General features: G+C 49.9%; 1 protein-coding gene across 1 annotated transcript in view; it reads left to right on the forward strand.

The window, feature by feature from the left end:
* The window catches only part of LOC131893821 (cadherin-23), a 309,989-nt gene that overhangs the window by 16,248 nt on the left and 270,496 nt on the right, over positions 1 to 23,245 (forward strand). The window contains exons 2-3 of the mRNA XM_059243908.1: positions 19,055 to 19,126; positions 23,034 to 23,111. Coding sequence (XP_059099891.1) covers positions 19,060 to 19,126; positions 23,034 to 23,111 — 145 coding nt within the window. The 5' untranslated portion in view covers positions 19,055 to 19,059. The remainder of the gene's footprint in view (positions 1 to 19,054; positions 19,127 to 23,033; positions 23,112 to 23,245) is intronic.

The following is a 23,245-nucleotide window of genomic DNA, read 5'->3' on the forward strand; positions in this document are numbered from 1 at the left end:
GATTTATTCAACGTGTGTGTGTGTGTGTGTGTGTGTGTGTGTGTGTGTGTGTGTTATGTGTGTGTGTGTGTGTGTGTGTCTGTCTGTGCGTGCATGTCACTGTGTGGCTGTGGAGGTCAGAGGACCAGCTTCTTTCCTTCCCCCATGGGTCCGGGGAAATCAGTTCTTGTTCCTTGTTTATGCGTCATTATATTTTTATTATTTATTTATTTTATGTGTGTGGGTGTTTTGTGGGAATATGTCTGTGCACTGTGTGCATGCCTGGCGCCTGCAGAGGCCAGAGAAGGAGGTTGGATCTCCTGGAATTTCTTACCGATATGGTTGTGAGCCTCTATGTGGGTACTGGGACTTGAACCCAAGACTCTGAAGTGCTGGAGACATCTCTCCAGCCCACCGGGTCATTATATTTAAGGTAGATATTCTGTAAATAGAATGTAGTTGTTTTGAAATCCAGTCTGTCTTTGTCTTTTGAGTATTTGTTCCATTTATATTTAAGATATTTGCAGAACGAATGAACGAACACACACACACACACACACACACACACACACACATACACATACCAGGTGTTCTCAACTATCTTAAGAGTTGCTTTCTGTCTTGGTTTACCTTCCTCTTTGCTTTTACTTTCTTTCTTTATGTTTCTTTTTATATATGTGTGGGCACTTGAATGCTGTGACTCACGTGTAGCAGTCAGAGGACAACTTGCAAGAGTCAGTTCTCTCCTTCCACTGTGTATGTCCCAGAAATCAAAGTCAGGGTGTCAGGCTCCTTGGCAAGCACCTTTACCTGCTGAGCCATATCACTGGCTCCATCTTCCCATTTTTATTACATCATTATTTTCCTTCCAGTTTTAAAACATTCTTTGGTTATTTTCTATTTTCAGTTTTCCCTTCACTAGTTTATTCATTACACATTTTCTTCTTTGCTTTCTTTGGGGGTTTTCTTCCTTCCTTCCTTCCTTCCTTCCTTCCTTCCTTCCTTCCTTCCCTCTCTCTTTTTCTTTCTCCCTTCCTTCCTTCCTTTTCTTTCTTTTCTCTCTCTCTCTCTCTCTCTCTCTCTCTCTCTCTCTCTCTCCCTCCCTCCCTCCCTCCCTCCCTCCCTCCCTTCTTTCTTTTCTTTCTTTCTTTCTTTCTTTCTTTCTTTCTTTCTTTCTTTCTTTCTTTCTTTTTGAGAGAGTTTCTCTATGTAGTCCTGCTGTCCTGGAACTCACTCTGTAGACCGGGCTGGCCTCAAGCTCAGAGATCTACCTGCCTCTGCCTCCTGAGTGCTGGGATTAAAGGCAGGTGCCACCACTGCCTGGCTACTACACCCAGCTCTTAATTATTTTTATTAATTTATTTTTACTTATTATTTTGAAAATTGCCATACAAAGTCTCAGGTTTCAGGGGTCATTTTCATGGATACTTTGTTTTTATTGCTCTTTCTTCTCCTTCCCCTGCACTGGAAGCCTCTTCTGCCTTCTTGCCTCACACGTTGTTACTCTCCCCTCCCATGAGCCCCCTCCCCCCCATAGTTCTCTGTCTACTTTTGTGACCTGTACACACTCCCACACATGTATACACATAGAAAAATTAAAACCCAGCATCCACACATGAGCGAGAACATACAGTGTTTCTCTTCCTGAGGCTGGGTTACTTCACTTCGTGTGATCATTTCTAATTCAGTCTGTTTTCCTGGAAATGCCGTGATCTTGTTTTCTTTATGACTGATAAAATTTCATGTGTACATGTGTATGTAATACATTTTGTTTAATCCCTCTGTGTGTTGACGGACAGCTGGGCTGGCTTCCTTTTCTTGCTGTTGTGAATGGCAGATAAACATGTGTGTGCAGGTGTCTCTAAGACGGGAGTCGGGCTCCATCCAGCAGATGTGTACCCAGCAGTGGCATAGACTTCAGTTGTGAATATATTTTACATTACAGAAAACGTTATTATTATTATTCAGTCTGATGTTCTTTACTCTTTATCGTGTTTCTTGTTTCATTGTTTTGATTTTTGAGGTAAAGTCTCACCCACACTTCATGTTTCCTTCTCCATTTTTTCATTTAAAAGATTTATTAGATTTAGTGGTTGGTGTGTGCGTGTGTGTATGTGTGTGTGTGTGTGTGTGTATGTGTGTGTGTGTGTGTGTTTGTGTGCATGCACACGCAGGTGCCCACAGAGGCTAGAAGTGAGTGTTGGGTCCTTGGAAACTAGAGTTACAGGCTTTTGTGAGTAGGTACTGATGGAGGTACTGGAACATGAACTCAGGTCCGCTGATACAGCAGTAAGCAGTCTTGACCTCTGAGCCTTTTTGCCAGCCCCTCATGTTTTCTTTGGAATAAATTTTCCATTTTCAGAAGCCCTCCCTTTCCCCTGTTGATTTGCTGTTCATACCATGATAACTTGATTTTAAATTATTATATTATTCATTTTTGGATTTGCTTTTTTTTGACACACACACACACACACACACACACACACACACACACACACACACACGGTCTCATTATATAACCATGGAGCTCTCTATGTATGTGAGGCTGGCCTTGAACTCCCTGAGATCCACCTGCCTCTGCCTCTTGAGCGCTGGGATTCAAGATGTGCGCCACTATGCCTGGCTCTTATTTTTGGAATTTATCATGTAGTTTTTAATTCTTTGTTAAGCCTGTCTATCTTTTTGGTCACTTATTTTTTTTTTTTTTTGCAGATATACTGTCATAATAATTTTTAAGCTGATATTTTTAACTCTAGTTTCTGTAACTTCTTATCTCCTGTTTTCCTTTGGCCTGAATGTAATGGGGCTGATAACTGTGACTGTGAAGTCATTCTGTGTGACAGTAGGGAGCATCAGGGGGCTGTGTATCCTTTCAGAGAGGACTCACAGTGTCACTTGGCAGACCGTAGCATTGCCAGCCATCTTACTCTCGCCAAGGCCTGACTGACTCAAGGCTTGGTCCAGGTTTTCAGAGTTGGATCTACACCCTACAAGCAACATTCCAGAGTCATCCAACGGGGAGCCTGGACTCTTAGCTATAGCCATTCTTCCTTGGTGTTCCCATACTCCAGTTTCCATCTCTTCAGTAAGGTGAGTCAACTGGAATGCCACTCTGCAACCTAGCTGCGTTCTGCTTCTTCTCCAGCTTCTCCTGCTGGTGGCTTAGGAAGTGGCAGATGTTTCAAAGGGAAAGCTGACATGGGGGTTGAGTCCTTTCTTCTTGTCGCCTCCTGTCCCTCAGGGCCCTGGATCATTACCTGTGGTTGCCTTGTTAGGCCCAAGCTCAGATTAATCCCCCAGGATCAGGAGGTGGCCACAACTGTGCTGGCTCCTCCATTCTCAGTCTTTGCAAGGCCCCGAGTGGAGAAGAGGCTCTTGGGACAGGCTTTTCAGGAGCCTCCCCCGTTCCCTGCATCTGTACCTTCCTCCCCAACATCTCACTGCCCCGATAGCACACCAGACCCTCGAGATCATTCAGAAATCTCTGTTTTCTGTTCTCATGAAGATCATCAGTCTGCCCCAAGTGTTGAACCATGGCCAGAAGCAAGACCTCGCTGGGGTTTGCATCCCAGCCTGTTTACTGCTGGACTAACCTTGTGTGCGTGGCCTCTCCTCTCCTGGTCTTGGTCTCCTGATCTGTGAATGGGTATGGCCAGAATTACATCTTCCTTATTGTGTAATTGTGAGAACTAGCAATAAAGGAATGCTGGCCATGCTGAGTATGTACCCAGGAAAGGACGGTTGCCACCACTGCTATTGTCCCCACCATACCTGCCATTATCATTGCCACCACCATCATCACCATCACATCACCACCACCATCACATCATCATCCTCCTCCTCACCACCACCATCCTCCCCACCACCGTCCTCCCCACCACCATCCTCCTCACCACCATCCTCCCCACCACCATCCTCCACATCACCGTCCTCCCCACCACCATCCTCCCCACCACCGTCCTCCACACCACCGTCCTCCCCACCACCGTCCTCCCCACCACCGTCTTCCCCAACACCATCTTCCCCAACACCGTCCTCCACACCACCATCCTCCCCTACCACCATCCTCCCCACCAACATCCTCCTCACCACCGTCACCATGGTCCCTTGACCCGCCTCCAGGTCCTGCAGCTTAGGCCTCTCTAATTTCCTCTCACACATCTCTTTATCTCTCTGCACTCCAGCCACTGTCTGTGGATGTACTTTACAATTCAGTGTGAGCGACAGTTTGCATCACTTCCGCACACGTGAGCTTGGCGTCACTGAGTTTCACCTCACCTACTTTGAAATCCAAGGTGGAGACCTTGGACTTTCTCAGTTCAGACGTATGGATAGCTCTTTAAGGGACAGCGAACTTAGAAGAGACCACTATGAAAGGACCAACCAGAATGGTTGTCCCTGAAATATGTGGTGTGCCGCCGAGGGTGGAAGTCACTCCCACCAACAGGGCTGAAGGAATAGGTAGGTCATCCTGACGTTTGCTGAGCCTCAGCCCAACTTGTGACTGGGACTCAGAGAGAGTTTGTTGAGTGAATGAATGAATGGCTTGCTCCAAGAGGTGGGAGTTAATGTTGTGACTGTAGCGACCAGGCGTCCAAAAGGGGACAGAAGCACCTGGGAGGCAGAGTGGGACCCATTAGGACAGGAGATTGGTCATTTGGGGAGGGGGTCTCTTTTGCGACATCAAATGGCATTTTTTTATTGTTCAAGTTTATTCACTGTGTGTGCCATGTGCCCCTCTTATGTGGATGTGTGCACATGCATGTGGAGACTAGACATCGGTGTTGGATATCCCCCTCAATTACTGTCTATTTTATCTTTTTCTGTGTATGTATGTATGATGTGCGATGTGGTGTGTGTGTGTGTGTGTGTGTATGTGTGTGTGTGTGTGTGTATGTGTGATATGTGGAAGTGCGTGGGTGTGCTGCATATGCATAGCACTCCTGAAGGTCTTCGGAGGTCATTAGTGTTCACATCTATCACCTTCTCCTTATTCCTTTGAGGCAGTGTCTCTCCTTGAACCTGGAACTTCTGTCTTACAAGTGGGCTACCAGCCAGCCTGCGCCAGCAATCCCACCTAGTGCTGGGTTTACAGGTGTATTGAGACTATGCCTTCTTGTCATGTGGGTGCTGGGGTGGATCCAAACTCAGGTCCTCATGCTACATAAGAAGTTCTCCTGTCCACTAAGACATCTCTCAGCCCCTCTCCACCTTGTATTTTAGGGCAGGGTCTCTCCCTGTGTTTGGCTAGGCTAGCTGGCCAGTGAGCTCTGGGATCTGCCATACATCCAGCTTTTATCATGGATCCTGGGATTTGAACTTGGCTCCTGATCCTTGTGTGGGAGGCACTTTACCAACTGAGCAATCTGCTCAACCCTTAAATTTACTGTTTGAATAGTGAGTGGGGCCCATGTTAAACTCAAAAGTCCCCGAAAAGAATCTAGAGAGACATCAAACTCCGGCTTCTCAAGTCCTCTCCACTAGCACGTGTGTGCAGGAATGCTATACACACGCGTGTGAGCACACACACACACACACACACACGAATGATAATATTAATGATGATGATATTGATGTTGATGATAATGATGACAATGAGGTTTAACTATGACAACTAATGACTATAGTGATGATAATGATGATGATGATGATGATGATGATGATGATGATGGCAACCACAGTGATGTTGACTGCAATGATGACCACAATGATGACAGTGATGACGATATGCTGGCAACAGTGATGATGGTGAATGAGACAGTGATGTTGACAAGGATAGTGACAATGACATGTAACAATAATGATGACGAGAGGGATGATGTGACAAGGACGACGTAGACGATGATGACAACGGTTGTGATGTTGGTGACAAGGGAACTACTTCTAGTGTTCAGTGGGAGCTTGCTCACGTGAGGCTGTGTGCAGGACAAGACATACACTGCCTCATTCGGTCCCCAACCACCCTCAGCCTAGAGGCAAGGGAAACTGAGGCACTGGACAATCCAGGGGTCCACTCAGGCTCACACACCCGGTGGTAAATAGGCTGTGTTCCTTGTGGGTTTGCTCTGCCTCTTGATCTTTTGTTCCCTGTAGTTCTTGGTACTGTCTCCTTCCAGAAGTTTCCTCAGGGCATTAGTAATGTACTCTAAGAATACCAGGCTAGCCCGGGTGTTGTTGAGCCCCTGTCCTAGGAGACATTCCAAGAGATGATCTCCAAGGCTCTCCACAGATGGCTCTGTCTCCTTCTGTGGCCTCCCCACCTGTGGCCATCTTTCCTTCTCTCTGTAGGTCCCTATCCACTCCTGCTGACCCCCAGACAAGAGCCCTTTGAGCACCTAATGAGAAAAAGGAGGCCTGCCCACCCTCCTTCCTCACAGGGACAGTGGTGAGCACAGAGTGGACAGCGGACACAACACAGCTACACAGCAGGTCTGTCCCGCCGGCAAGGCTCTCTGGTGTCCCTCCCTGCCGGATCCCTTGTCCTGCTGCTTCTTCACCTTCATCTCCCCCTACCTCCACCCCACCCCCCAGCTCAGCCCAAGGAGCACCCTTATGCCTGGGGAGGCGGGTGGGGGCACGTGGGAAAAAGCCAAGTAAAATTCCTCACTGGGAACAAATCTCATTTTCCAGAAAGTCTTGACAAAATGAGGCATTAAATTACAATATTTTGGAGAGCGTCGTAATTCTATTGCAGACAGCCCTTCATCATGGCATCTGAAAGCTGAGAAAATACAAAACTCATTAGATTAAAATAAACCACCTACTGCTCTGGAGAAAAGCTTATTTATCAATATCAATTTACTTATGATTACTCTGGCCTGCAATTTGTTATTTTTAAGAATTATGATTTGTGTATTGTTCATACACATGTGAAATTTTTTTTTTAAATTGAGTATTTAAAAAAAAAGATATCATCCTTAGCAAAGGTTAGAAAGTGGTTTCGGGGTGGCAGGGAGAAAGTGATAAATGTAGAGAGACAGGAGGTAGAACACGGTGAGGCATGTGTGAGGAGCTGGGTGTTGCCGATATGACCCCCTCATGGACCTTCAACCATAACTTGTGTACCTCTAGGGACAGGAAGCTCACCTGGAACTCACTCAGGAACACACTCCATCCTTTGGATAGCTAGGATAATTAGGATGCCTTTCCTCTTTATGAGTCAAAAGTTGCTTTTAAAGTCTGACTATCTTCACAAAACTCCTAGTGTTCTCTGCCCACATTGGCTGGCTCTCAGGCTCAAATTCACCCCAGCAGGGCTCAGTCTATGCATGTGTAAAATGGGCATGCCATCTACTATACCCTGCTGTCTCCTGGAGATACTTTTAAAAAAGTAGCAGCATGAGAAGTGCTCGTGTTATACGTGAGCCCTACTTTTGTGTTACATTTTTCTTGCCATGAAATACACATAACATAAAGTTGACCATTTTGGTCATTTTAAGTGCACAGTTCTGCCACTGGACAATATCATGACCATCTACCATCTGGAACTTTCCGTCATGTGAAACTGAAACTGTGCCCTGTTCTTCCCTCCCCAGCACCTGGCACCATCCTTAAACTTCCTATGAACTTGACAGGCCCAAGTAGCTCATATGAGAGGGATCAAAGGTCAAATGTCCTGTTGGGTTTACCTCATTCCCCTTAGCCTAATGTTTTGAATTCCCCCCTGAGTCAGTGTGGGCCAGATTTTCCTACCTTTTAGATTAAAAGAAAATTATTGTGTGTATGTGTGGATCACACATGTATGTGTGCATGATACATGTATCTTTTGTAAGTGTACACAGCACATGTGTGTGAAGGGTAGAGGACAACTTTATGTGGGCTCTGGGGGTGGAACTCAGGTCGCCAGGCTTGTGTGGTAAGGCCCTTTTGCTGCCGAGCCACCTGGTTGGCCCCGATTTCCCTGCCTTTAAAGGTGAAGATTCTCTCACGGTACGCCTGTGCGGCCTTTTCCTTCTCCATTCGGTTACGAGCAGTGGGTATTCAGTGGGTCCAACTTTTGGCCATTGAGATGATGCTGTTTTGAAGACAGGTGTACAGCTATCCATCCAAGTTTGAGACCAAGAGTCTGACCAGCCACAGGGATGGCTAAGGGGAGAACTGGGCCTGGTGAGTCGAAGGCAGGGATGTGCTGATCCAAGGGAAGGAGCAATGTGGTTCTGACTGGGTGTGTGGAAGCTATTCACTTACTGACTGCATGGTTTGAGACAGATTTTCTCAGGTGAGAAAGGCAAAGACAGGAGCCTCAGAAAAGAAATGAGATTGCTGTGTCTTCGAATGGGAGCCCCCATGGGCTGATGGCTCACAGTGCTTGCAGGGCACTGAGAGTCTGCTGGCACCAGGGCTCTGGGTTGTTCTCTGATCCCCATGCTGGGATAGATGCCTGTAATAATGTGGGAAGAGTGAGGAAGGGATGCTGAGAACCCCCTTCCAGGAGGATCCAGGATGGTACCAGGTGGTACCAGGGCTGTGCCTGGAGATCAGGGCTGGCCACACAAGGTGAGGTCAGTGGTATTCCAAGCCTAGCCAAGGACACAGGTGACAGGCATGGGAGGTGTCAGCCAGGTGCCAGGGCTGGCCGGCTGTGATGCAGCCTGCTAACCTTGGCTGAAGCGGGGGAGAGGAGGAAGCTGAACTTGACTCTGTTCTTGCCCCTGTACCTCGATGATGATGAACCTCAGGTGTCTTTCTAGAATAGGCTGACAGAGCAATAGCCTCATGGTATCCTGACTAGGAGAGTGTAGCGTGGGGTACGGTCCTTAGAGCAGTAGTTCTCAACCTATGGGTCTCGACACCCTTGGGGGGAGTCGAACGACCCTTTTACGGGGGTTGCACACCAGACATCCTGCATAGTGGATATTTACATCAGGATCCACAATAGGAGCAAAATTATAGTTATGAAGTAGCAACAAATAATTTTACAACATGAGGACCTGTATTAAAGGACTGCAACACTAGGAATGCTGAGAACCACTGCCTTAGAGTGTCTCTGACAGCAGCTGCTTGATGATGCAGTTCCTAAGTCCCACCGCCTAATTGTGTGTGTGGATTCGGGAGTGAGGATCTACCACGGCTTTCTTTGTCAAAATGAAATGTTAAAAGCAATCTATGAGGCTGTCATCCGAACACTGGGTCAGTCACATTGCCCTCTGCGCTGGCTAGTTTGATGTCAACTTGACACAAGCTGAAGGTATCAGAAAGACGGAAATCTCAACTGAGAAAATCCCTCCATGAAATCCAGCTGCAAAGCATTTTCTTAATTAGTGATTCATGGGGGAGGGCCCAGCCCATAGTGGGTGGTACCATCCCCAGGGCTGGTGGTCTTGGATTCTATAAGAGAGTGGGCTGAGCAAGCCAATGGGAAGCAAGCCAGTAAGCAGCACTCTTCACGGCCTCTGCATCAGCTCCTGCCTCCAGGTTCCTGTCCTGTTTGAGTTCCTGTCCTGACTTCCCTCAAGGATAGACCATTACCTGGAAGTGTAAGCTGAAATAAACCCTCTCCTCCCCAAGGTGCTTTGGTCGTGGTGTGTCACACGGCAATAGTAACCTTAACTAGGACATCCCTCTTACACTGAGATACCCCTCAACTGCTGAAAAGCATAATGTAGCCACCCTACAGAGTAACTTGAACCTGTGATCTCAGCTATTGGGAAGGCTGAGGTGAGAGGACCAGTAGAGTCCAGGAGTTCAAAGCCAGCCTGAACATTAAAGCAAGACTCCATCTCTTGCCGGGCAGTGGTGGCACATGCCTTTAATCCCAGCATTTAGGAGGCAGAGGCAGGTGGATCTCTGTGAGTTCGAGACCAGCCTGGGCTACAGATTGAGTTCCAGGAAAGGTGCAAAGCTACACAGAGAAACCCTGTCTCGAAAAACAAAACAAAAAAAGACTCCATCTCTAAATCCATCCATCCATCCAGGAGTAGAATGTGGACACTATGTGAGTTTATTTACTTTTATCAAGTGTGCATGTATACATGTATGTAACACGTAATACCAAAAATCAACTTCAGGTATCATTCCTCTTGTCCACTTGGTTTTTTTGTTTTGTTTTGTTTGAGACAGGCTCTCTCACTGGCCCAGAGTTCACAATTAGGCTGGCTGGCTGGACAGTGAGCCTCAGGGATTCTTGTGTGTGCCACCATGCCTGGCTTTTTGAAAAGAAATGTGATTCTAGGGGGTTGAATTCAGGTCTTGATGATGGCGTGGTGGGTGCTTTACTGACTAAGTCATCTCCTTAGCCCTCATGTGTTTTAAAAATGTTGTTATGTATGTGTGCTATGGCATGCACGTGCAGTTCGAAGGACAACCCTTGGGAGTGGGTTCTCTGCTTCCACCATGGGATCTGGGGATTGAACTCAGGTCAAGTGTTTTTATCCTCTGAGATCACAGGCCTCCTCTTTATTTATTTATTTATTTTTTTAAGAGAGGGAGGCGATGTGTATGCCATGTCCTTCTCAGGCCGTACTTCAGGGAGCCCTGGAAAAGGAGGGGCATGACTTGGCTAGCAGGGCCACTGGCTTCCTGCTCCATCCATTTTCTCACAGTTATTCACCATGCCTGTAGACCGCTTACAAGAAGAATACAATGTATCTTTTGCCCAGTGATTTTTGAAGAAGGGTGGGTGGAGGACTCAAAGCTTCCCTTGGATGAGGCTAGACCACTGTTGCCCCCTTGCCTGGGGTCTCAGGTATTAGCCCTCCACCCCTGCTGGTTCCCCAACCTCTCGAATGTCCCTTGATGAGAGTTTTGGGAAAGATGCAAGGTCAAAATGCCCTAGGGTGACTACGCCCCTCCTTTCTGTCCCACTGGCCTAGACACTGTGGGCTTTGAGGTGTGGCCATTGGTGACAAGCAGTGGCTTGTCTATGAGTGGTCTAACAATGTCATCGGCAGGCACCGTGCATCCACAGGCCTCTTGGTGTGTGGTGACGTGGCTAACCCCGGCATTGTGTTTGATTTCAACAGCGTGTTGCCATTCAAAGTTGAGTGCCTCTGATTTTATGGGAATTCATAACAGTTCCAACTAAATCGTGGCGCCCTGCTGTGAAAATCTCTCCCTCCCGAGAAAGCAAAATGTTGCTCAGACGCCCCCCTCTGCCCTTCTCCTCCCTCTGCTCTGCTAGCCTTTCCTCTTGCTTGCTGGGGTGAGGGGACATCGCCTATTGCCAGAAAGTGGCCCTTTACTCCTGCTCAGGCTTAGGGGAAAATTGGGAGCTGCTTGTAGTGGTCATCCTGCCTGGGAATGGGGTCTGTTTCCTAAAAGATGGGGGTGTGGCCATCTGTCATCTTAGCGAGGAGCAGCTGGTCTGGGAAGCCAGGCTGCAGTGGGCTTCCTCTGGCATTGTGAGGGGTCTGTAGGTGTGTGGAAAGATCCCTTCAGATTGGCAAGGAATGTGCCTTCCTCCTGCCTGGACAATGGAGTGGGAAGCCTCCAGGGTCAGGCTGGAGACACCACCTGGATAATAAGCATATGGTGGGCACTCTCCTTGAAAGTGACAGAGCCCAGCCTCTGTGTGTATGTGTGGATACATGTGTGTGCACAGAAGCGTGTCTGTTGGTGGGCATATGCTCAGACGTGTGTGCGGATGCATGCCTGTGGTACGTGAACAAGGCTTGGACACATGCTTTTTCTCTGTTAGTCCTCAGCTGGGGCCATGCTGCTGACCTGCGTTTTGTCTCCAAGGCCTGATGTTGGCTATTGTGTACTTAGGAATGTCCCACTGTTGGGGTGTGGCTTGTCCTCCTGGCCATCTCACTTGGAAGCAGGAAGGTGGTGTGGCTGGGCTTGCCATAGGTGGAGAGGTGTGGACGGCTGTGACCCCTGAGTAGTTTATAAGTTTACAGGGTTTTTTTATTTTATTTTATTTTTTTTTGTCATCACCACAACAAGCACTAGCCTGAGACAACTTAAAAGAGGAAGGACTGATTTTGGCTCAGGGTGCCAGAGGATCTGGCCCATGGCGACTTTGCCCCATGCGCCTGGCAGAACATCCTGGCAGAGGGGACATTCTGTTCTTCACTCCTTAGTGGGCAAGAAAGAGAAGAAGGAGATGGGAAAAGCCCAGGTGGAGATACAGCCTCAGGGGAGCCCCACCCCCTCCTGCCCCTGTGACCTTCTTCCTCCAGTCAGCCCCTCCCCTGCTCCTTTTACCACTCTCCAATAATGCTACCATCTCAGGAGTCCGTGGAGGGCTGAATCCGTGGACCATGTCACCGTTTGCCATGTCGGAGACTCCTGCACACATCTCTATCCTGGCTTCGGGGGCCCCAGTCAGCTACCCCATCTGGTTATCAACAGCTGGCCTAACTCAGCAGGCCCCTTCTGTGTGCTGGTCCTTGCCCCTTGGTGGCTGTACTGCAGCCTCTTTTGCCTTGGGTCTCTACCTTTCCCGTGCTTCGGCCAGAGCTGCCTTGGTTACATCTTTCTAGTGGAGGTGTGCCATCTCCAAAAGGAAGCCCCCTCTGCTTTGGCTGGGATAAGGCCCACAATGGGCCAGATCTCACGCCTGTCCCCTGCTGCGCACCCGCCTTAGCTCTGGCCAGCATCACTAGATTCCTCCACCCCGGTCAGTGTCCATCCCACCCCTGTGCCTACACTACATGCATCTTCCACTCAGCCGCTGAGGGGCTGTTTCAGAACCCGGGCCACTCAGCCGGCACAAGGTGTCCATGGAGGCTCTGTTATCTCCCTGCCCTTATCTCCTTCATCTTCCACCATTACGCACTCTAATCCGTCATGCTAGCCCTTCCTGTTCCTCAACCACGCTAGCCTTCCTGCCCCAGGACCTTTGCATAGGCTGTTGTCTGAACCCTTTCCCCTCAGATGTCCACAGGGCACATTCTTCTGCTTCCTCATACATCATGTCTCACTGACCCTCAGAGAATTCTCACCCCAGTGACCCTCAGAGTGTTCTTACCCTGTTCTTTCTTCTCTCCTCCTCCCTGCCCCTAACAGAGCCCCCTCCCTGCACAACTCTGATTGTGCTGATCCCTCTCAGGGAGCATCAGCTTCCCCCAGGCAGGGTCTGGACCTTTTTCTTTCCTACAGGAAGTAGGAAAGAGTCTGGAGTCTGGCCCAATGCCTAGTATGTAGAGGGTCACTCCAGGACGGGCATGCACAGTGTCCCCTCTGCGAACCCTAGCTCAGCTCCTCTTCCTGGTCTTCCTGCTGGCCTAGCCTTTGAGATGTTAAAATCCAAATCCGATTCACTGGCCTGTCCAGTGGATGAAGAATCTTGCCTACTATGCTCCACCACATCACCCAGAGCACACCCGAACCCAGGACATCTAAGGGCTGAGACCAGGAGTGACTATGTTGGCCTTCAGAGTGGGGTTCAACTCCAGACCCGACCACACACAAGCTGTTACCTTACTCAAGTTATTCAACTCCTCTGAGCCCCAGTGTGTAGAATGCCTGGCACATACCACACACACACACACACACACACACACACACACACACACACATAGAGACACATACATACACACAGAGATCCAGACACATACACACAGAGACACAGACACACACAGAGACACAGACACACACACACACACATACAGATATACACACACAGACACCCATACATACACACATACACACAGACACTAAACATTAATATCATGGATCTTGGGCATCTGTATAGCTTTCTTGGGTACCTTGGGATCCTCTGTGTTGGTGGCTCTTATTTGTCCTAGCACATGTCTACAGCCATGCTCTGGCCCCTCTTCATCCACAGGGCTCGGTGCAAGGTTGGTACAAGGATTGGTGGCCGGAATGTTTTAGGGCCTGGCTCTGTGTCTCCTTGGCCATGGAGAGATTTGAAAAGTTTCTGAAAGTTTTCCCATGTGTGTGAAGGACTGTTAAGGCAGGTACATGAAAGATTTGGGGGTAACTGGCTGTGACCCTGCACGTATATGTTTCTGGCAACTTGCAGGCCTAGGCTGGAAGCTCAGCATGAAGGATGTAGCTGTCTTCTGGTCTGGAGAGGTGAGGGGGTACACTGACCACATCTCCAGGGTGGGAATTTGTGGCCTGTGGTCGAGGAAGCCACCGGGCCAGACTGTGTGAAAAGGAGGGAGGACCAGAAGGCTGGGGAACTGCCATTGTCCAGAGCACTGCAAGGTCAGGCTTTCCCAGGGGAGACACTGCCATTCACTGCAGCAGGCAAAGGCAGTGTCCATCAAAATGGCCATCTGTGAGCCAGGCACACTGCCCGTGGCCTTGATGATCTTGGGCCATCTCATGTGGAAAAGATAAATTGCCAAAGGGCTAGGACCAAAGAAGAATAAAGTCTGGGGCTTCAGGGACAACCAAGGACCAGTATGGACCAGTTCCAGCTTGGCCGCTTGCCTTCACCCTCTGGTGAAGCTATGAGGTTAGGGTCTGGACCATGGTCTCATGGGATAGGGATAGAGAGACTGAGAATAGAACCCTTCAGAGCATAGGTTGTGTTTGTTCTCCCTTGACTGACAGCTGGGGCACCAAGCCAGTTTGATGGTCTGAGGAGAAGGAGAAGGACAGACATTTACAAAGGGAGGTTGGAACCCAGAATGCTTCAGTGACCTTGAGCTGGCCCTGTGGGATGGGGCATGCCTCATCCAGGCCCGTGAACTCTGTCAGGTGCTCCTACTGGGCAGACAGATGACTCCTTGCTGAATACAGGTGCTCCTGCAGGGAGGGGCCATCATTCTGATATGTAAGGAAACCAGTTTGGGGTTGTAATGTGCCTCTGTAAACTCAGCCCTCCGGAGGTAGAGGTAGGCTTGTGGGTTCAAGGTCATTCTTGGCTGTAGAGCAAGATTGCCTCAAAAGAACAGAACAAAACAGGGCTGGGACTAGAGGGTAAAGTGTGAGGACCTGCCTTCACATCTCTGTATCCATGTAGTAACTGGCCGTGGTAGTATGCACCTGCAACCCCTGTTGTAGATTCTGGGGGCATGCTGGATAGGTAGTCTAGTCCAACAGGGGGGCTCCAGGTTCAGCGAGAGACACTGTCTCAAACAAGAAAATGGAGAGTGATCGTAAAGGACACCAGTTGATGAATTCTGGCCTCCACATGCACAGGCACGTGTGAGCACACTTATGTGTACAATCAGCCCCCCTCCCCCCAGAAAAGAAACAATACATGTTAGAAAAGGGAGTCACAAAGTACAGTGTGATGGCATACCAGCCCGACTCACCACCCCAGGGTGACTTTTCCCAATCACAATTTTATCATCTGTAAAATGGAGATAAGAATAACTTCTTGTTGAGATATTCGGGAAGACTGAGTAAAGGGAACGCCCGTGAAGAGCCCTGGCTGGCGGAATCTTCTAATGAGTGTTCCTTTTTTTTCCTTCCTTCCTTCCTCCTTGCGTGCGCCACAAACTTCCCGCGGCTCCCAGCAGCGTGGCGTGAATTCCCCAGCTATTTCTGGGTGATGTTCCTAACAGATGTTTAATTCTCCTAACATCTGGTTTGGTAAGGCAGAGGGCTGCAGATTCTTTTTCTCCCTGAAGACAGTCACTCACCACGAGGTGTCAGATCGTCACTCAATTGCTCTGTGCCTTGGTTTCTCCAATTGTAAATCAGGGATAGTGTACACGGTGCTGGCTGGCTTCCTTTCGGGACCCGGTAGGATAATCTGAGATAACAGATGGAAAGTGGTTCCAATGTTTAGAAAAAGGCATCGTGCGCAACCTCACCGGTAGTTAGGGAAATGCAAATGAAAGTGAGGATGGCATGCCGTTTTTCACGTGTCCGATTGGCAGCCATTTAAAAAGAGGGATCACATGCAGCTGGGCACCTGGGCCCTACTGCACACTGCAGGAGGGACTGTGGATTGCTGCCATCAGTCCCAGAAGGTAATCTGGTGACATCTAATGAAGGCCGACATACACACTTGGGGTTTTCAATGCCCTGGTCACTGAATAGCCCCGAAGAGTGGAGTCCTGACACAGTCACACAGAGAGGAAAACCCACAGTTGCCTTGCCTGTAGGGGTACGAATCCAGATGCATGTCAGAGGGGACGGTTCTCTCTATTGTAGGAAAGCCCTGCTGGGCTATTTTTAGCTTCTATAGGAAAGGAGGCAGTTCTAAGTCACATAGGCCTGGAGGGTCATCTGTGAATGTCATGACAGGAGAAAAACACAAGACTTTTAAAATTTAATTACAGTCCTTTTTGGGGGGGAGGGCTGAGATGAGTCCCAGGTCCTTTCATATGCTAGCTACATGCTTTACCATGGAGTCACATCCAGCTCCTCAGTGAGGTACTCTAGGCAGGCTCTTTACTGTTGAGCCACACCCCTAACCCCTTGCTAGAAGATTCTAGGTAAGGGCTGTACGACTGAGCCCTCAGAACCTCACTGGTAGATTCTAGGCAAACAGTCTACCTCTGAGCCACACTCCAGTCCCTCACTGGTGGATTCTAGGCAGACATTCTACCTCTGAGTCACACCCCAACCCCTCACTAGCAGATTCTAGCCAAGCACTCTACCTCTGAGTTACACCCTAGCCCCTCACTGGTGGATTCTTGGCAGGTACTCTACCTCTGAGCCACACTCCAGCCCCTCACTAGCAGATTCTAGGTAAGCGCTCTACCTCACCCCTGGCCTGCAAGTTCCTGCAGAGGTCAGCAGCAGCCACAGAGACCCAAGCAAGAACAGGGTGGGAACATACGGAGAAACAGAGAGAGGCTTGGTGGGAGGCCCGCCAGGCCAGTGTCCACTCTGCTTGTTGGATGGATCATGTTTGGCGTAAAAGTGTTTCTTGGGAATTGAATTATCTACCAATATTTAAGTGTCCGATTCACAAAAAAGTCCAATTTCCAGACTTTTTCCTAATTCAGAAGCTCTGGCCACACCTAACCCTTCCCTTCCCTCACTCGGCTGAACCATCAGCAGCTTCTGCTTTCACACAGCTGAACTCCCTCCACCAATCCAGAAGCTTTCTCCTTTCCAGTCCCTGCTCATTCTGTGAGCTTTTCAGCTCATGAGCCCCTGAGGTGGGAACATGTGAAAACTCACAGAGGTGGAAATGCTGAGGGATGGAGAAGAGGCCATATCTTTGTGAATGCAGCCCGGTGGCCATTTACTTCTGTAATTAGGATGTTTTACGTGTGGCAGGAATCTTAAAAGTTCTTATTAATAAAATCAAACCTGAGCCAGGTATTGGGGTGAACACTGGAAGATCAGAGAGAGAGAACAAGCCACAGCTAACCTCACCTGACCAACTTCTCACCTGGTCTTGTTTCCTCAGACTGGAAGCTTCTGTGTCCTCATCCCAATGGGTCTCAGCTGAACTGCTGCTCGAAAGCCTGAAGCTTAACCAGCTAAAAGCTTAACCAGCCAAATGCTTCTAGTTTCTGGTCCTCACGCCTTATATACCTTTTTGCTTTCTACCACCACTCCCTGGGATTAAAGGCACAATTTCTGGGATTAAAGGCGTGAGTCACCATGCTTGGCTGTATTCTTGAACACATGGATTTCTGCTTCTGGAATGCTAGGATTAAAGGCGTGTGCTACCACTGCCTATCTTCATGTTTATTATTGTGGCTGTTCTGTCTCTGACCCCAGATAAGTTTATTAGGGTGCACAATATTTTGGGGAACACAATACCACCACATTTTACGTGCACACAAGAGTTAAAACAAAACTACTCCATGGACCGTTGTAATATCTGTGGGAGTCACCTCAGTGTCTGCCCAGGACATGGACAGAGAGGGCAGAGAGAAACTGTCCCTTCCAGGGCTGAATTGGTGAATTGGCTGCCAATATTGTCAGAGATGTGGAAGTCTCTCCACAAAGTCCTGTCAAGGGCCAGCCATCTTCCCTTCTCCTGGTCAGTCATTGATGGTGGAGGTGAACCGTCTACCATGTCCCAGTGCTGATTACGCATATGGTGGGACTTCCTGAGTAAGGTAGTATATGACTGATGGCTGTCTCATGAGCAGGGGTGGGGTGGGGCTTTAAACAGGACACCCAGTGGGTACTGACAGAAGGGTGGTGGATGCCAGCCATGTCCCACACTCCCAGACTCACTTTGTAGTGAGATGGATATACATCATAGGGAATGGAATTCTTATCCTGAGCCCCTGATGTGGAGGGACCATGACCCTGCTGTGATGGGTAGGAAGGAGCGGCCCACCACCAGCCTCCTTCAGGAACAGGGCATCCCTTACTGAATCCACTTCTTTCCAGAGCTCAGCTCCAGGCCCCCAGAGGTTTGCTGTGGTATTCTCTGTGTGCCTCTTTGGATACTGTCTTAGTTAACCTTCTATTGCTGTGAAGAGACACCAGGACCACAGCAACTCTTATAAAGGAGAACATTTAATTGGGGCCGACTTACAGTTTTGGAGGTTTAGCCCATCACTATAATGGCAGGAGGCATGGTGGCATGTGGGCAGACATGGTACTGGAGAGGTAGTTGAGAGTTCTACATCCAGATTGGCAGACAGCAGGAAGAGAGAGAGACACTGGGCCTGGCTTGAGCTTCTGAAACCTCAAAGCCCACCCCCAGTGACACACTTCCTTCAACAAGGCCACACCTACTAATGGTGCCACTCCCTATGGTACTATGGGGGTCATTTTCATTCAAACCACCACAGACACCATGACCTGAGTTTTCCTCTCATCCTCCTGGGTTAGGAGATCATATGATGAATGTGAGACACTGGGACAAGGCTGCTGGAGGCTGAGTGGTTGGATGAACTTGCCAGGCCCCATCTTCCTGGTGAACACCACCCTTGACCCCATTCCCAAGCTGACTGTGCTATGGTGCTCTGCAGGACGTGGGTTCAGAGGGCAGACTCAGCCGTCTGTCCTTTCCTACACTGAACCTTGAATGTGTCCCTAGCATGTCCTCTGCATCCGCACCCAGCTTTGCCTGTCACATCAGTCCTAGTAAAGCCCAAGTATTCTCAGACCACTGCAGTACACCCAGACCTGGACAAGGCTGAGAGTGGGTGGCCCGGACTCTTTCCTCATGGGAGCTCTTCCCTCTTCCCCTTCCCGGGCTTTGCTCTACCGGGCCCCAGAAATGGGATGCTGGAGTTCCGGGATTTTTCATCTCACACACTCTTCTCCTTGTTTGCATCTCTAGGAGCCATGAGGTGCCCCGCTGTCACTTCCTGTGCCATGCTCTGGCTTCTCATGCTGGTGTCTGGATCCTGGGGTAAGTCCCGCTTCTCTCTGCTAATACCAGCCAGCGCTTGGGAGGCTGGGCTGGAGGTTGCTCAGGCCAGCAGCCTGACTTTACGCTCTAGGACCTCAGAGACCATATTTTGCCATGTGACCGAAGGCACACTTCCCTCTCTAGGCCTCAGCTGCCTCCTGCAGTTTAGGGCTGAAAATACTGCCTGTCCCGAGAGCCTGGGTCCCAGGAGGCAGGCCACGGAGGAGTCTTGAGAAATTCTTAGGTTCTGTCATCTGTGACCCTGAACTGTGCTTTTCCTGGGCTGTGGGGAGTGGTCACAGTTCTGGTCAGTTTCACAGCTCGGTTTTGAGCACCTCCTGTGTGATGCTGTGTACCTAGGATGCCACCCCTAGGGATCGAAGGCCTCAACTCACAGGCAAGGGGCTCACAGTCCAGGAGGAGAAGAATATGCAGGGTTGATACACAGGGTGCCGTGCAGGATGTGCTCATAGGGACGTCCCTGGCTCTAGAGAAGTCGCTCAGAGGACAAAGAGCCATTGGGAGGCAGGCGGGTACCACCTGGCCAGGAAGGGGAAGCTGTTTATTTGGCTTTTGAGGACTGAGAGTCATTTTAGAGAGGTGGAGGGGGGGAGGCACCCTGGACAGGGGCAGGGTGTGAGCGGTCCGAATGCCTGTGGGCAGCCTGAGCACAGGTATGTGATGGCCCAGAATTGTCCGTCTTTTAGGAATCTCCCCCTCTTAGTGCCACTGGTGCCCACCAGGAAGGCCTGGGCACCTTGTCCTTGCCTCTGGGCAGGAGATTGTCAGGAACAGGGAGGCTGCACTGAAGGAAGGCCCAGACCACAGGCATGCCGTGTACAGGGTCCCCCAGGGCCGGGGTGTCCTCAGAGACCAGCTATGGGTACCACGTGCCTGGCGACACAGGCAAGCACATTCCCACGGGGCCTCTCTCTGCTGCCTCACTCCAGGGAGCTGTGGGGCTCTGGAGGACATCACTGCCTCACGCTAGCACCTGTTGGAGTTTCACTAGCATCCTGCCAGGAAGGCAGTCTCCTCCTCTCTTTGTCCCCGTTCCCCCAGCCATGAGGAGCTCACCCCCATCCAGACAGCTTGGGACTACAGCCCAGTCTCAGACTCTCAGAGACAGAGTGGACACAGTCTCAGAGCCTTTTACAGAGGAGAAGCTGGGGTCCAAGGTCATCCAACCTGAGATTTTTTTTATCAGATGACCACCCCTGGTCTGCCCCACGCAGGAGGCCTTTGGACTAGATGGCGAACGTCAGGACACTTGTTTCTGCCTCTCGTGGGACTTTATGAGCTTAGACACTCCTGTCCTTTCCCACTTTGCTGCTCCATCTGTCTGTCCATTAAAAGCCACACACGTAGCTGTATAGCAGGTTTGTCCCAGCTTGCTCAGGGAGATGGCTATCTCCCCTGAGCTCTCGATGACTGTTCAGGTGTTCTGCATGCATACACTACACTCTCAGCCCCTGCGCTCCCTTGGGCAGGCTTCTGAACCTCCCTGGACTACACTTTCATACTTCAGGAGCAACACAGGTCGATCCCATGAATCAATATGCACATCAAGCCCCTCTGACTGGTACGTTAGAGCTGGATGAATGCTCGCTTGATGCTCACCCTGTCGTTACTAGTAGCACTTGTCTTTCTCTTATGGGAACAAAATGGGGTGCAGAAAACAGAGACGCATACCAAGTGGCCTGAGGCTACCCAGCAAATTCTGTGGCAAAGCAGAGGCAGTCTGCCTATGTACTGGCTAGCTTTGCTGACCACATCTACATTTGCTAAGTGGCTGAAGTCACTCCTTTAGTGTGGTGGCTGGCAGGTGCGGACCCTGAGGAGGGGGCTGAAGAATGTGTAGCTTCCCATATCCCTTGCCACTCATCTTCCTAGGCTAGCCCTTCTCTGGTTTCCAGACTACGTCACGTGGTCCTCCCCTGTTGGGGACCTGGCTCCCCAGAATGAACTGGCTCTCCACCCCTGGGAGGCAGAGGTGAGATAGGCCCTCCATAATGTTATACCCCCTCAGTCTGTCATTTCTCGGCTGTAGCCTGTCCCTCCCCCCACCCTTTTCCCCATAGGCCCCTCTGTTCTCTGACTGGACAGAGGCCCAAGCAAGCCTTCTCTAACCCTCCTTCAGCCTGGTGCCTGGGGGCTGGCTATGAGGAACCTCAGACATGGCATCCCTGGGTGCCAGGATGTTCTATGAAAGAAAAGTCAGAAATAAACCAATCTGCTGCAGGCAAGGTTTTCTATCCCCCCTCACTAATTTTCTACCTGCAATCCTAGCCCACTATTGCATTCTTGGGGTGCCCAAGGTCCTCTAGTTCCTTATGTCAAAAACCCAAGGCCTGAGCAGGTCTGAACAGCCCTTTTATTCATGCCAGGATTAATAATAGCTACCACTTTTTAAGTGCTTGCTGTATGTCAGACATGGCACTTATGTATGTAATCTCATCGAATCCCCAGGTTAGCTGTGTAGTAAGTCCTGTTGTTATTATCATTTTGCACACAAGTAAACTGAGGCACAGGAAGCCTTGTGCCTAGATGGGAGACAAAGAGGTTTCAAAGAAGGTGGGGTGCCATTTTATCAGCTCTTCCCAAGACTGCTGCCATGAGGGTGGACACGTGTGCAGGCACATATGCACATCTGAGGTGGATCAGGGAGGGCTTCCTGGAAGAAGAGACACGAAAATGAGGTGAATCATGAAATTTAGCAAGTGAGGAGGAAAAACCAGCAGTGCTGGCCAGGAAGGGTGAGGCCAGGGTTTCTGAGGACCAGAAACAAGCATAGTCTGACTGTCTAAGCAGGAGGAAGAAGAGATACCATGCTCCTTCATGCCCCCAGTTCCCTCCCTGACTCCAGCTTCTCACCCTGTGGGAGCCTGGCACGAGTTTAAGGGAGCCCAGGTCAGTAGAAAAGAGAGTGGGAGAGCTGTCCCTGTCCCTTCCAGGGCCCCCGAAAGCTCTCTGTACGAGCCCTATGGAAACTGACCTGGTCCCCCCGTTTTCAGTAAATGAGGGGTAAATGTCCCCTCTGCCGATTGAAGCCCCCAAAAGGGAATGGAGAACTGGAGAAGCCAGCCATGGGGGAGGCTTGCCAGGGGCTTCGTGGTGAAGTCCCCCAGTCTGAGCACATGTCACCTGTCTCTTCTCAGCCCCCACCACACATGATGCTGTCAGAGTGCCCTATGGTTAACAGGACAAGCTTTGATGTCTGGGTGCTGTATAGCCTGGGCTACTCCTGCAAGCCTCATTTGTTACTGGATTGAGGGGATTTGAGTGGATGACACAGAGAAGCAGTTCCAGAGGTAGTGACCGCCACCACTGACATTACTGTTATTCTTCCCACAACCAACATGCTCTGGAGGCTTTATAAGCACCAGGCCCCGCTATGGGTGCCAGGGTGACCACGAGCAGCCATGCCCTTGACCTTCCAGAGTCCATGGAAGTTCTACCTCAAGCCATGGTGGGAATACACCATAGCCCATGGGTGTGAGCTTGAGATTTGCTGGAGCCATATTAGAAAAGTAAGAAGAAATGGGGAAATTCATTTTAATAATATCTTCTACTTTATCTAAGATGTCCCAAATAATGGTTCAATGTAAATTGAATATATTGAGGGTCCTGTCCCCCCTGGCAGGGGGGACAGGACCCTCATCAATATAAAAGGTTAGCCAAGCTGGTACCCACACATTTTGTGGGGGAGGGTCAAAGCCTTAAAAGCCTTGTTTGCATTTCATGCGGGGGCCAGTGCTCACCAGCCACCTGTGGCCTGGCTGACCGCCTTGGGAAGTTGATGCGGCCCACGTTCAGTGCCACTGCAGGCCACTCTGTGTCACCTTGTAGGATACATAAAGCTGGCGGGGGCATCACCAGGCTGATGCACTTGTCCTCTGACTTGCAGGCCAGGTGAACCGACTACCGTTCTTCACCAATCACTTCTTTGACACGTACCTGCTGATCAGCGAGGACACACCTGTGGGTGAGTTGGGACCCGGACTGGTGGGAGTGTGGGTAGCATGCGGTGATGGACCTCTAGTAGGTGGAAGGGATCTTAGAGGTGGAGACCGCCTCCAGCCTGCATTGGAATCATCCTATGGTGTTCATCTGCCTGCC

The sequence above is a fragment of the Peromyscus eremicus genome, chromosome 16_21 (assembly GCF_949786415.1).
Source record: "Peromyscus eremicus chromosome 16_21, PerEre_H2_v1, whole genome shotgun sequence".
In the NCBI taxonomy this organism is placed as follows: domain Eukaryota; kingdom Metazoa; phylum Chordata; class Mammalia; order Rodentia; family Cricetidae; genus Peromyscus; species Peromyscus eremicus.